Here is a 13,678-nt window from a genome sequence, read left to right as displayed (position 1 = left end):
CATGACTGGCACGGAACGATGTCGCTTACTTGTGATCGGGAAAGCCGCGAAGCCGAGATGTTTTAAAGGCGTAAAGACGCTGCCTGTGGACTATGAGTCGAACAAGAAAGCGTGTATGACGGCCGAAATCTTCAAAAGCTGGATAAAAAAATTGGACCGCAAGTTTGCTTCTTAGAACCGCAAGGTGTTGTTCCTTGTGGATCATTGCAGTGCTCACGTGAATGCGCCAGCCTTGAGTGCAATACACCTTGCATTTTTGCCTGCAAACACAACAGCTGTTTTGCAGCCAATGGACCAAGGCATCATCGAGAATGTTAAGGTCCTGTACAGGCGGAACCTCCTCGAGCGCACGATTTTGTGTATGGATAACTCCACAAAATGCGAGGTGAGCCTGCTCAGTTCCATTCACATGTTACCGCGCACATGGGATCATGTGAAGCAAGAAACAATCACAAACTGCTTCAGGGCTTGCAGTTTTATGGCAGTTTCTTCGGAGGATGTCTCTGCAATTTCATCGGAAAAAGCGTCAACAAACAAGCTTGACGGCACTGATTTTGGTGATGCTCTTGGGGACGTCAATTTTGAAGATTACGTTCCTGTAGACAAGGCGTGCGAAACGTGTGGTGCACTAACGGATAACGAGATTGTGGAGATTATTCGGCCCCAGGAACCGACCCTGGAAAGCGACGATGACGTCGAAGACGAGCCGCAACCTAAGGCTGCCGATGCAGCTGCGGGCCTTGCTCTTGCGGAGCACTTCTTTGCCGCTGAAGGTAATGCGGAAGAAGTGTTCCGCCACATCTGCAGCCTGCAGAACTTGATTCGGCAAGAAGCAGAGCAAGATGACTGACTATATTTCTTAGAGAAAATACTGGATTTCACTACCAATGAAGTGCTGTTTTTGTGTTTTGTGCTTAATTGGAAGTTCGTTTGATAGGAAGTTTTTTGCAGTCCCTGTGAACTTCGTATTAACTGGAGTCGACTGTACTGCATTCTTTGTACCATACAAGTGAGTCATCTTATTGCAGCATATGCAACAAGATAATCATTTCGTGTGCTGGTTGTTTCATCCTTAACTCTTTCGTTACCGCTAGAAATGTGCTCATTTTTTGGGCTTTTATGTTTCAACATTTGATTTCCGTAGGTAGTAGTGGCAACATGTACAGCGATAAATAAGGTCATATAGCCTGATCACTGGTATTTGCGATGGATGTAAAGCAGTAATAATTGCTTGGAGAATTTCAAGGAAGCACCTTAACCCTTTGAGGGTCGAATTATTTTGAAGAAAACTTTCCCAGGTGGTCAAATTATTTTATTGCGGATCTTGAATGTCCAAGATGTATAAAGTCGGGAATAAATAGTAAAAAAAATTAGGAACAGTATTTTGGTGTCGGCATCACTCAGAACTGCAAAATGTTCAATAGTATTTCAGAGTGTAGTATCCTTGAAACACGAGTCTCCGCACAGCCGCAGAGAGCGAGAATACCTCATGAGCGGCGGTGATAAACGAGCTAAGAGCAGTGCCAATCAAGATAGAAATCAACTTCCGCCGCCCCTGCGATAGCATGCCGACAAAGATAAAAATCACGTTTCGCGTGCCTCCGTTGCGGCGGAAACGAAACCCCGTTGCCGCTGAGAGTGAGAATACCTCGCGAGCGGCGGTTATAAACAAGCTAAGAGCAGCGCCAATCTAGATAGAAATCAACTTTCACCGCATCTGCAAGAGAGTGCCGACAAAGAGAAAAATGACGTTTCGCGCGCCTCCATTGCGATCACGCGGCGAAACCGAAACCACAAAAGGGGTGTTGCTGCAGTCTGCGCGACGACGCGCTGAAGCTAGAAGTCAGTTATGTTTATCTCCCCAAGAAGGTAGCACAAATTTCAAACGCTTCTTGTAAGTCCTAAGAGGTGGCAGCACATCCCAGTGAGCGTGCATCGTCATTATGGCGCGAAATTTCAAACGGAGGGTCGAAACCGTACCCGTACGGCAAAGACCTTGCGGGACAGAAAACCGCCGCCGTACATGTACGGCGAAAACCGTCAAAGGGTTAAAGGGACACTAAAGCGAAACAATAAATCAGTTTAGACTAATGAAGCATTGTTTGAGAACCCTGCAGGCAGTCATTTAAAGAAAAAATAGTTTGAATATTAGATGAGAAAATGAAGGCCCAAGTATCAGTATTTGAATTTCGCGCCGAAACCCCAGTGCCGGTACGTCAGCGTGACGTCAGGTATGTTTTCGCATTTGGGCCACGTTGGTTGAATGAAGGTTCCTGAAACTTGCCATGTTTATTATTTGGTTCCTTTAGAACACAATGTAGTCAATCTGTACCGCTATATGTAATTAGTAGGCCCTAGAAGATGAATGTATGAGCAGAGCTAGGACAAATGTGTGCACCACCTTATGCTTATTTTTGATAAGCAACTTCATCATACTGTATTTATTCGAATCTAGGCTGATAGTTATTTTTCAAATAATCATATTCCAAACTCTAGGGTCAGCTTAGATTCGAGGATATTAAGAAATGCACCAGTTTTTCTTTGAAACTGCTAAATATGGTGCATAGCTAGCGCCATCTAGAAAAGTCAGTCTCGCAGCCGCTACTAGCCATGCCAGTAGCCAACCGTACACAAGCGAGGTCGCCATTTTGACCTGTGTCGTGTCAGCCATATCGGTGTGCCATCATGCGCTGCCGCTGATTATTTTCGTACCACTGCGAAAGGTACAGTTTCTCTTCTCTAAAGTTGGTTCTTTATTCTATGGGTGTGCGGCATGGTGTTATCGTGATGGCACCAAGCAGGAGATGCCACTACAGTGCCGCTTTCAAGCGAAAAGTTGGGATAGCCACAGAGGCATCGTCGAACCTTCAAGCCGGGTGGGACTTCAGCGTCGACGAGAAAAACGTCCGTCGTTGGAGGGGACAACGACAGCAGCTTCTTGCGTGTGCCGCACCGAGGATGGCATTTAGTGGACCAAAGAAATGCCTTCACCACGAAGTGGAGACAGTTTTGGCAGACTTTGTTCAAACACAGAGAGCAGCTGCCCTTCCAGTGACAACAGGAGTGCTCCAAGCGAAAGCTAGGGAACTTTTGAGGGAGCAAGGTCTAACGCCAAAGGATTTCAAAGCCAGCCAGGGCTGGTTTCAGAAATTAATGAAGCGCTTCGGCTTCAGCCTTCGACGTTGCACTTCAATCACCCAGAAGCTGCCAAGCGATTTCAAAGAAAAGTTGATAGCTTTTGTGGGGTTCTCCTCCCGACTCTTGGGACAAAGGAACGACAACACAGTAGTGCAAACAATCACAAGGGCATTTATTGCGCCTTTCATAGATCAATGCCTGCTAGCCGAGTTGCTATCTACAAAACATGCCGATGGGCATGCAACAAATCTAGAAGTCCGACTCACCGCAACCGAATAGCGAGCAAATATGTTCACCCCATGCTGGATCCCAACGCCTGGTCGTTCGCGCGTACGGTCACGCGAACGGTGGCGTGTTCGAAGGCGGCCACGCGAGGCGGTCTTGCAGAAGGATGGGTCGGCGCCCGCGCGGGACTTCCATGCTGTTCGCCGATCTGCCAGGCAAGCAAGCACCTTGTCTCTCGGCACCCTGTCGGCGGCGTTAGCAGCGCAACACTCGCGCGCTCTCTCGTACTGCGCCTCAACCACTCCGACCGCCGCGGGCGCCAGGCCACGCCTCGAAGCAGGATTACAGGAGACGCGCTATGCGGGAAAAACATATCAGGGGACGCGCGAGAGTCGCGCATCCCCACATCCCCTCAACCTTAGATCACTACATATTCCGGCGAAACATGTCACACGCTCTAACATGAACGCGTGCTTCGCGAACAAGGAAGTACGTGCAACATTGGCCGCGCCGAGGAAATGTCCACACGCTGTCCATAACATGCGAGCCGACTGTCCTTGGGTACACCGCTGGCGTCCACCGGTCACAACAGCAGCTTTGCAGACTCGACGGCACGATTCCAGGCCAGGACTCCGGAAACGACGACGCAGTAGTCGGTACGCGCAAGTGTCGCTCACGCCGACGCGCCCTGCTGGCAAGAGCCGCCGTAGCTGTCGGTGACCGCCGGCTCTTTTGTCCGCCGCCGAGGGTTGTGAGCTGGATACAGGAGGCCGCCGAAGTCGCTGCGCCGAACTGGCCACAGCATCACCATCGCCCGAAGTGGCTCGATCGTAGTCCGGGGCAGCAGCGCAGACAATGTGCAGGTGACAGCAAGCCAGGGGCGACTCCAATCACGCTGCGTACACTCAACACACTCAGCAAACACTAAAGTAGTGCAAGGGAGAGGAATTATGCATGCGCATCGCCCACGTGGTATGATGTTCAACTCGGCTAGCAAAATATCGGGCAGCTACTTAGATGCTAAGTTCATGTGAACGAAGCTCGCTTACTTGAGTCGAACGAGTAATTTCAATTTGTGCGAGGCTAAATACAATGAGGGAAGCAAATTGCAACACCTCAACGCCATGGTGCACCAGGTTGTGTCCCTCCACATGCGACAGGCAGCTTCGTAAAGCCTTAGGCCTAAAGCGTCGCTACCCTGACAACAACCGGCATCCAAAAACAACACCCAAAATGAGCACAATACAGGCAGCCACGAGGAGACGTCAGGTCTGTGAGGTGGTCCTACTCCGCTCGGTGCACACAGCATCCCAGTTGACGGCGCCCACCGTCCCAGACGGTGTCGGAGCGCCCGCTGCCAGGCCGCAATACCAGTCAGCCCGTAGTGGCACCCGTGGCTCGCGGCCACCCGGCTCCCAGAGCCGCGACTTCATCAGAGTCAAAGAGATAGAAGAAGCTATTTACATAAGAAATTCGGACCACTCACGAGGCTTCCATACTCACTCGCTTCAGGCTTGCCAATGCTCCGCGGACGCTGAGCCTCGCTCTCCCAGGAGGCAGACCACGTGGCTTTCGTACCGACGAATATCATTAGAAAAAACACTTGCGAAAAGGCTTAGCATCTTGACATGTTCAAACACACTACAGCCACCGTCGCCTCGCTCAAGAAAGCACGCCGCCAACGCTAGCGATCAAAATCCACGCTAGCCCTACGCGTCGGTTCAAACAAAGGTCTCGAACGAAGCAAAACTGTTAAATCTGTCGTCCGATGCCCCAAAAGCCCCACGTTGGGCGCCAGATGTGGGGTCTCACACCCGTGCTCTTGCGACAAGGGAACGACAATACAGTAGTGCAAACAATCACAAGGGCATTTATTGCACCTTTCATAGATCAATGCCTGCTAGCCGAGTTGCTATCCACAAGACATGCCGATGGGCGTGCGACAAATCTAGAAGTCCGACTCACCGCGACCGGATAGCGAGCGAATATGTTCACCCCATGCTGGATCCCAACGCCTGGTCGTTCGCGCGTACGGTCACGCGAACGGTGGTCTGCATCAACAAACTTTTCAAGGATCATCTGCAGAAATATTACATGGACTGCTTGACTGACAAAGACCACATGCTAATGGCAATGGGCAGCATCAAACGTGCACCGCTATCGCAGCTGGCGGGCTGGGTAGCTGCAGCGTGGGACGACATCCCAGGTACTTTGATCGTGCGCGCCTTTAAAAAGTGCAGCATATCTAATGCACTTGACAATATCAAAGATAGCGCACTGTTTGAAGGTGACACTGACAAGGAACACAACGATGAGTCTAGCAGCGACGACGACATTGAATGAGCTCTGCATGTTCAGATTCGATAGATGCTGTTTGCATTTTGTGAATGCTGTCTTCGCTTTTTTTTTTTTTTGTTCGGCCTACATTCGAGGTAATATATTTTTTTGTTGTTTTTGTTGGCTTTGGAATTTAGGGCTTAGAATAGGGGTCAGCCTAGATTCGAGTAAATACGGTACCTGGCATTATTGCTGCATTGTGTCAGGCAAGAGACGTGGTCCTGTCTGCCTTTCCCCCTAGCACGCCTCTCCTCAACCCTTGCCACGGCTGCACATGGCTGTTCATACACGAGCCATGCACAGTATCTTGGAGGTAATCTGCAGCAAGTGCAAAGGCCAAGCCAAGATGTCTAGTGTCTTGATGAACATTGTGTTCATTGTGTTCCCGTGCATCTAGTGCTAGTAGTCTTGTAATCTCAAGTTTCCGAGACCTGGTGCGAAGCATTCACTGACGTGACAGCAAGTGTTCGTGGTCATCGAGTGATATCTGTTCATGTATGCCCAAGCGTGGGTGACATCAATAAAACTTAACACCTTACTTTCTGTGGCTGTCTCTTTGCTATCGCCATCAATGTGCCATCTTTCTGGCAAAAACTGCATTTTCTTTTTCTCAGGATACATATCCGCATCTTTTTACACCTTTGGTTTTAATTTTTGGCCGCCATCTGATGACAGTAGCATACACCAAGTGCAGTCAGCCACGGCGTGTAAAGTTTAAGGCTGCACATGCGACATGCAAACATCGGACGCCGTGATGTACCAATGCGTTGCTCTCAGTGGATGCACCGGTGCTCATAACCATGTAATTTTGGCCCAACCTTGCGATAATTTGTTTATAAGTGCTTATTGACAAGATACTATCCACCAGGAATGTTCTGGGAACTTGCCGAATTATTTTTACAGATGAAACATTGAAACCTTGAATTGATGAAATTTGCAATCTAATGAAGTTTTTCACTGCAAGTACAATTTCGGTGTATTGAGGTTTGACTGTATAGTAAATTATTTGGAATGCTCCAACACTTGCCAACATTTTTTCAAGGGTTTATAGGGTTTTAACCTTATCATACTGAAAATAATTTACGTGTCAGAAAAGTTATTTCAGTACTCCCCATGGTTTCATTTTGACCTCCTTGCTCACCAGGTGTCCCCCAGGCTGCAGGGCTTCCTGGAGAAAATGCTGGTGCGGGACCCGGCGCAGCGGGCCACGGCCTTTGAGTTGCTGCAGCATCCGTTCTTGAGGCAGGCGGGTCCTCCAAGCCTCCTTGTGCCACTAATGCGCAGCTTCAGGCACAGCCCCTGCTGATGATGCCAGTGCAAGGCGAGCCTGGGTTGAGCCCTGGTCGTCAGCACATACAGCGCAGGGGCCGTGTTTGCATTAGCGCTTCTTCCATGTTCAACACAGTTTCATACGCATTCCCATAGTTCTGTATGTTTTCCGTATCACCTGCATAGAACTGGTAGATTCTGTATTGATTCCACTTTATTTCTGTAAAGTGAGTGCATTGTGCTAATCAAGGAATTATTGCCATATAGCTCACATGGAAATCATATGGATTTTTCATTGATTCTGCTTTTTTGTGAATGATAATGGGAATTTTGTGTCACTTCTGGATCCTTTTCATAAAAAAAAAAACAGGAGTAAAAAGATGTGAGGAATGGCTACACTATAAGTGATATGAAAGTTATGTGCATGGCGTATGCATTTCCAAGTTTTGCAAAAAAAAGAGTATGATGCGGAAGACATAAGGAAATATTGAAATGCTTATGAAATCTGTCGCCAAGCTCCCCTGTTCCACATTATCGCGTGCTGAATTAGCACAGGTGTCTGACATTTTGGGGGATTGAGAGTGTCTGTACTAGTTTTCACCTTTCTCACTCTTAAAACAAATGCAGTCTTCCGGTAGAGAGGCAAGGTGCTGCCGTGGCAACAGTTTTGATGTTGCCAACATGTGGTGCTTCATCTGTATACATGAAAATATAAGGCGAAGTCAGGATGGTCATACAGGGAGCCCTAAGGATTAGGTAAATTTATGCATTTATTTGTGGGACAAGACAGGGGATCCCTATGGTTGTTATGAAAGCAGTGCTTTTGCCCATGATTGCCCTGTTCTGTGGAGAAATGGCAAAGGCCCATACATTAGGGCAAGGGCACCTTATATTAGGTCCCCTGATCTCAAGGTCAAGATGGTGGTGGATGGTGGTGTGTGGTGGATGAGAGTGGCAATGTGGACTTGTTAGTTCATCCTCACAGGTATTTGTTGTATGCATGCAAGGATACAGACACAGAAATTACTGTGGTCATCTGAAGTCTTTGTGGTGTGGAATCTTGGAAAAAGTTGAATATTTCCACAGCTTTGGTATGAGGATTTCCTTTTTCTTTTCCTACTCTGTAACTCTGAGCGAACTAAACATATCATTCCATTACTACAAGTACTTTCAAACATGGTGCTTAGCAGTTTTACTGTCTGCAGGCACAAATTGTTTGGAAATTTAACTTTTTGTGGAAGCTACACCCTGAAAGCTTTTGATGCCTGCCAGTATGGGACAACACAGTTTACTATGTGTTCTCTCAATGTTATGTGTCCATGTCTTTGTTGCTTGGGCTACGACAATTTTACGAGTATGGTGGGCTGTTGTGCATGTGAGCACAGCAGCAAAGCTTCAAGCATATTTAGAACATGGATAAGGGGGTCAAGGCCAAGAAGGTGTGGCAGTGGCTGGGTTGGATGATCTATGACTGTTTGTGCTCAGCATGCTCAAAAACTTTTTTTAGAAAAAGTTCCAAGGAGATCCCTTCAGTGCTAGACACAATTCACACATTTTGTGAAAAGTGTTAAGAGGGTTTCTTTAGGAATATGGGGATTGTGTTGCACTAGTTTGAACTTGATGATACAACGTTTCGCTTCCTCGACCCACTTGTAATTTCTAATTTGCATCGGTATGTAGCTTGCACTGCTTTCAAACAATTGCAGGGAACCGCTACTTGGCTGTAATTTGTTTTGCTGCAAGTGTATTGTTGATGAAGTTCTCGCACAATTCTACACACAACTTTATCTTATTTGGAAGTTTGCTCCATTCTGCAGTACACTATGTTGACATGGGGTTGAAATGGCAATGAAAGTTGCAAAGGTCTCAGTGGCTGAAACGAGTCGTCAGTGATGTCAGCACTGCCCGAGATTTTCTTGGTAGAGAAACCGCACAGCCGTGGTTCATTACAATCTTACTTTTGCAAAGAGTTGCGGTTGTTAGTGAAGTACTAATCATCTCTCTAGGAATCTATCAGATTTCCTTAGCCAGTTATTATTACTGTTAAGTGCTACCAGGAACCATGACGTTAGTATTTTACGGTCGCCCTTCCATTTAGTCGCAAGCTGTGTAGACAGACCATTCTGGAAACAACTTTCATCAACAAAGATGCTTCGCTGAGCCTCTGTGTGCAGGGTCATTTACTGTCACTGCTCTTCTAACTAGCCTATTATAAGACATTATTTGTGAGAGCACACATAGGTAAACGAATGACACGATAGCTTTTGTGTAACGTGCACAATTGTTCTCATTTTCCACAATTGTGTAACATCCCTTGCGAAGTTTCGGAGATGCTGCCACCTGTTTGATTTCACGCTGTGGCTGATCAGTGTTGTTTCTAGACACTGAGTGGCAAGGTGACTAAAGTGTTGGTGCTCATAATAATACCTGTTCCTAACAAGGTTCGGCCTTTTAGAAGTTTAGTTTGGTTTTAATGTACAGATAAGTTTGTCTTAGTGACTTTCGTTTCAATAGATTATGGGAAATTCTGCTTTTATAATTGATGTCAATAAAAAATGTTGTTTGGTTGCCTTGCTTGCTCATGGGAATGCTTCAACGGCTGCTTCAAGGAAAGCTGTAAAGAGTTCAATTGAAAAACAGCTTTGCAAACTTTGCAGGGGGTGTTTATTATTTTATCTTTGTGTGCTCTCATAGAACTTTCCTGTTGTGTTCTCGCATTTTACAAGGCCGTGGCTGCAGTTATTGTTAGAGTACTTACAAGAAGAGCAGTGTAGTAGTAGTTCATTGTAGTTTGGGTTTTCAGTAATATTGATAGTGGTAGCTGGAAGTAAGATGATAGCATTTGCATGCTGGTCACTTCAGCGGCCCTTTCTTTACTACTCTAGACTTGTTCAGGTTAACATCAATCACATATGACAAACTTGGTGCCAACGAACGTGCACTCGCCAAGAATAAAATCAAAAATGAGGAACAGACGTTTCGGGCCCCGTACGAGCCCTTTGATCACAATGAAGACGTAAGCATGGGCGCACGACTATATATAGGTGAGGTGTCGAGTGCACGTTTTTTGGCACCAATATGTTTCCTCGCCAGATGAGTTTTCGTCGAACACTTGACTATATGACAAACTTAATGCGTAGCCTATACGTAAACAATAACTTGTCAGCCATTTTAAGGACATACATCTTAGCTTGCGTGAATATAGTAGTTTGCATGGGAAAAGGAATGCTAGTATCAAAAATTAAATCAAGATATATGGTTATGCTCATCTTTTGAAACAGTGAACGTGTCACTGTTCTGCAAAAAAATTGAGCATTCGTGAGCAAGACTATGACATGCATGTGAGAGAGACCACATTGGAATTGTGTGTGTTAGTATAGCAATAATAGCACCAGAAGTTGTAAGCCATTGTTAAGGATCAGCCAATTCGTTGCACTCAGAATGATAGTAAATGTAGTATGGCCACATTTCTTAGGCTTTCCTACAGATTCACTTTGGCTACTGCTCGATGGCACTGCCAGCAGCTTTACTCAGGCAAGACACATTTGGAAGGGCTTCATTTTATTTGAACTTGGATCATCTTATGTGTAATCTAACATCCATAACTATACTTCATCTCACCAAATCTGTGCAATGCAGCGAAAGTCACATCAGCCAACCAAAACAGAGCACCCAAAGAAGTTATACTCTATTGTCCATCACTGATCCCCCTCTGCAAAACACCGGCTGAACAAAAGCTTCACAGAACAATTAGTAGCGCACAATGGGCAAGCCCTTCTCTCTTTGCTGTAACATGCAGCCAGCTCTTATTACTGCAAACTAGAAATTGGGTTAGTTGGCACAATTTCATCTTTTCTTGTGCTAGCATTAAGAAACAACTTGAACAAAGATGAACACAAATCTACAAGACCGAACATGGCAAGTGAACATACTATTTGCACTTCACATGTTTATGTTTGTGCTCATCCTTCTTCAAGTTGTTTCCCAACACCTAGCCCAAGAAAAGATTGAATCTCATTACTAATTAGCCGACACAAACCCTAGTCTTCATTGCACTGTGCATATTTAGCGAAGGGGGCACGTTGTTTCATGATAAGTCACTGTAACAACTTGCATGTAATAAGGACAATTTCATGGGGTGTGTAGTACAGCCAGATCTTTCCGGTTTGTTGTGGGCTGTCGGTACTACTCTGTTGTGGTTTTTACTGGGTGACCATCTGTGGTGTCCTAGAGTCTGCTGCTCTATGAGAGCAGCAGTTTTACAATCAACATTCCCAACACTGGGTAGGAATGCTGCATTGCACTGTCAGCTTCCAAGGCAGACTAGACAGATGTACGTAATTAGGATGATGCATGTGCCATTCAGTTTTTGCCATAAATCTCCTAGCTGCTCTGCAAATGACAAGAGCACTTGCTGGGCCCTGTCTGTGTCCTTGTGCTGCACCTGGCAGGTTGAAGTTCTGGAAAGTAAGAAGCACCACCCTAACTGACTCTGAGCCTCTGGGACAGTGAAAGTTCTGGAGGGTGATTTTGTTCATTCTGTTAAAGGGACACTAAAGGTTACCAGAAACTCAAGTGAAAGTGGTAGACCAATGTACAAGAACGTCTAAGGCGTCAATTTAATCGCAAACAGAGCTTTAGTAACCGAGAAATTGAGGTAAATGCATGACACGATTTGAGACCCCCAGCGACATTCTGGTACTAGCCCGATGACGAAAGGACTCCTCATAATTTGTGTTACTAATACTCAACTACTCGTATTAAAAATATCATTTCATTCGATTATAAGACGGAAAAAATGCTACTTGTCTACGTCTATTCGATTCTAAGAAAAAATAACATTTTGACGTTACCGTTCAGTAATATGGGTGTTCGAAAGGTTTCGTTTTCACTCGACTCTGCGCGCTCGACTCTGCGCCGCGCACGCTTTGGAGTTTCAGTACTTTCGTTATCGCGTCGTGCTGTGAGGGTTCTGCTGGCTCGCAAAACTTTCATTTGGAACAAGCAGCGAGAATGCCACGTCCATGTGATGTCGTGGGAAGCCCTCGTTGCTTTCCCGCTCCGGAGAGCCGGTGTCGAAGCCGCCGTCGTAGTACGCAACGACGCCGGCAGTGCGAGCCCTCAGCAGCAGGTCGCGCTCGTCGGTGCTCAAATCGCTGAAGTTGAGCCCACCATCGCGAGCCAATCTGTCGGTGTCAGGGTCCATTGCAACGAGCGTCGAAGTTTGCGTCATAGAATGAAGTACCAGCTTATGGGCATCTTGCGCTGGAGTTTGAGGTATAGTAGCGGCGCCTGGTGGCGGTGCGGGAAACTACACCTGGGTCATGCCAGCTTGGGTCGTATTGAGCCCTGGCTGTGGCGAAGCACATTTCTAGGCCGAATTTTGCGTCGATTCGCACTTTTTTATGCCCTGTTGCGAGTGCGAAAAGGCTCGTCATTTCTCACAGACCACGCCGACCACGCTGCGAGCTCGCCGCAGCCTATAGTTTAACGAAAACTGACTCTCCGTGTGCCGTGGGACGTAATTCGTTTCTCCTTCCGCTAGCCACCATACTCCCGCTTTCGCTCTGCTGTCGGCTCTGTCTTGGCTCTGTTTCTGGCCGCGCGTTTGCGTTTTGCGCAGAAAAGCCGTAGCGCCGTCTGCGGACGCCGTTCTACTCACCGATGGCACAACGTCACTATGAGACCATGATGTCAGTACTCCTCGATCGGAGGGCGGGCGATTTGAACTGCACTAGAGGTACGCGGACGCTTCAGAACACATTTTCTCTTAAAATAAGTCTCTCCTTGGCACGAAACAAGCGTTTGGAGGTTTCTGTGATGGTATTTCAACAGTCCACGTTGACTTAATAGTAACCTTTAGTGTCCCTTTAAGCATGCTGAACAGAATGAACTTGATTCACTTTGCTCACATCATCATCATTTTGTAGTTCTATGGAGTCCACAGACTGAGGCACAACAGCAAATTTGGTCACGTGCAAGGTGGCTTTAGAAATTTATGTGAGGACTGTGTGTGTTCATCTGTCTGAGCAATTTGAATGAGGCAACGGAGATACAGCCTTCAGTTCATCATCATCATCATCCTTTATTGTCCCTTAAGGACCCTTTCGGACCCTTAAGGACCCTTTACCTTTCAGGGTAATACATAGGGGGGGGGGGGCAAAAGCATCAATAAACACTATGGTCATGATTATATAATGGTTAACTTATTTGAACAATGGTAAACAAAACTTAGTATACATGCTAGTAGACGATGGGCAAGAAAAATTAAAAACAAAACAAAGTAAGGTATGAACCGGCAGTAGAAATGGCAACACAACCAGCAATATAACAGAGCAGTAAAGAAAAGTTAGACGTTAGACGGCTTAGTAGTGGTAGGTTAGGGGTTTAAAAAATGTGACAGTAGGTGCCTAAATTTATCTGGTTGCAATTATCTCTGCATCTAAGTCATGTCTTGGCACAGAACAAAAGCCGGAAGAATGTTCAAAAGTGCTGTCTATCGGTGCCACTTGGCCTAATATCTTTACTCTGAGAAAGGGGGAATGTTCATGGTGGTGCGCTGTGTGTAGGTTACACAGGTTTATCTGCATGTAAGCAGTAAAAGAACACTGCAATAACATTCAGTGAAGTGAGCTTTTTGTTCCAGTAATCACAAATGTTTGTATCAATGGGTGCGTAGGAGCATAGAGAATTCACATTGTAGCATTTC

At 46.3% G+C, this 13,678-nt stretch overlaps 1 protein-coding gene across 1 annotated transcript in view; it reads left to right on the top strand.

Moving 5' to 3' along the window:
• mbt (serine/threonine-protein kinase PAK mbt) overlaps window positions 1-11,603 on the top strand; it is a 97,890-nt gene extending 86,287 nt beyond the window's left edge. Inside the window, exon 13 of the mRNA XM_065455036.1 lies at window positions 6,845-11,603. Within this exon, the coding sequence (XP_065311108.1) occupies window positions 6,845-7,006 (162 nt within the window). The 3' untranslated portion in view covers window positions 7,007-11,603. The remainder of the gene's footprint in view (window positions 1-6,844) is intronic.
• Window positions 11,604-13,678: the final 2,075 nt, after the last annotated feature.

This window comes from Dermacentor albipictus, chromosome 7 (genome assembly GCF_038994185.2).
Source record: "Dermacentor albipictus isolate Rhodes 1998 colony chromosome 7, USDA_Dalb.pri_finalv2, whole genome shotgun sequence".
Lineage (NCBI taxonomy): Eukaryota > Metazoa > Arthropoda > Arachnida > Ixodida > Ixodidae > Dermacentor > Dermacentor albipictus.
This window is presented reverse-complemented; position numbering and strand designations above follow the sequence as displayed.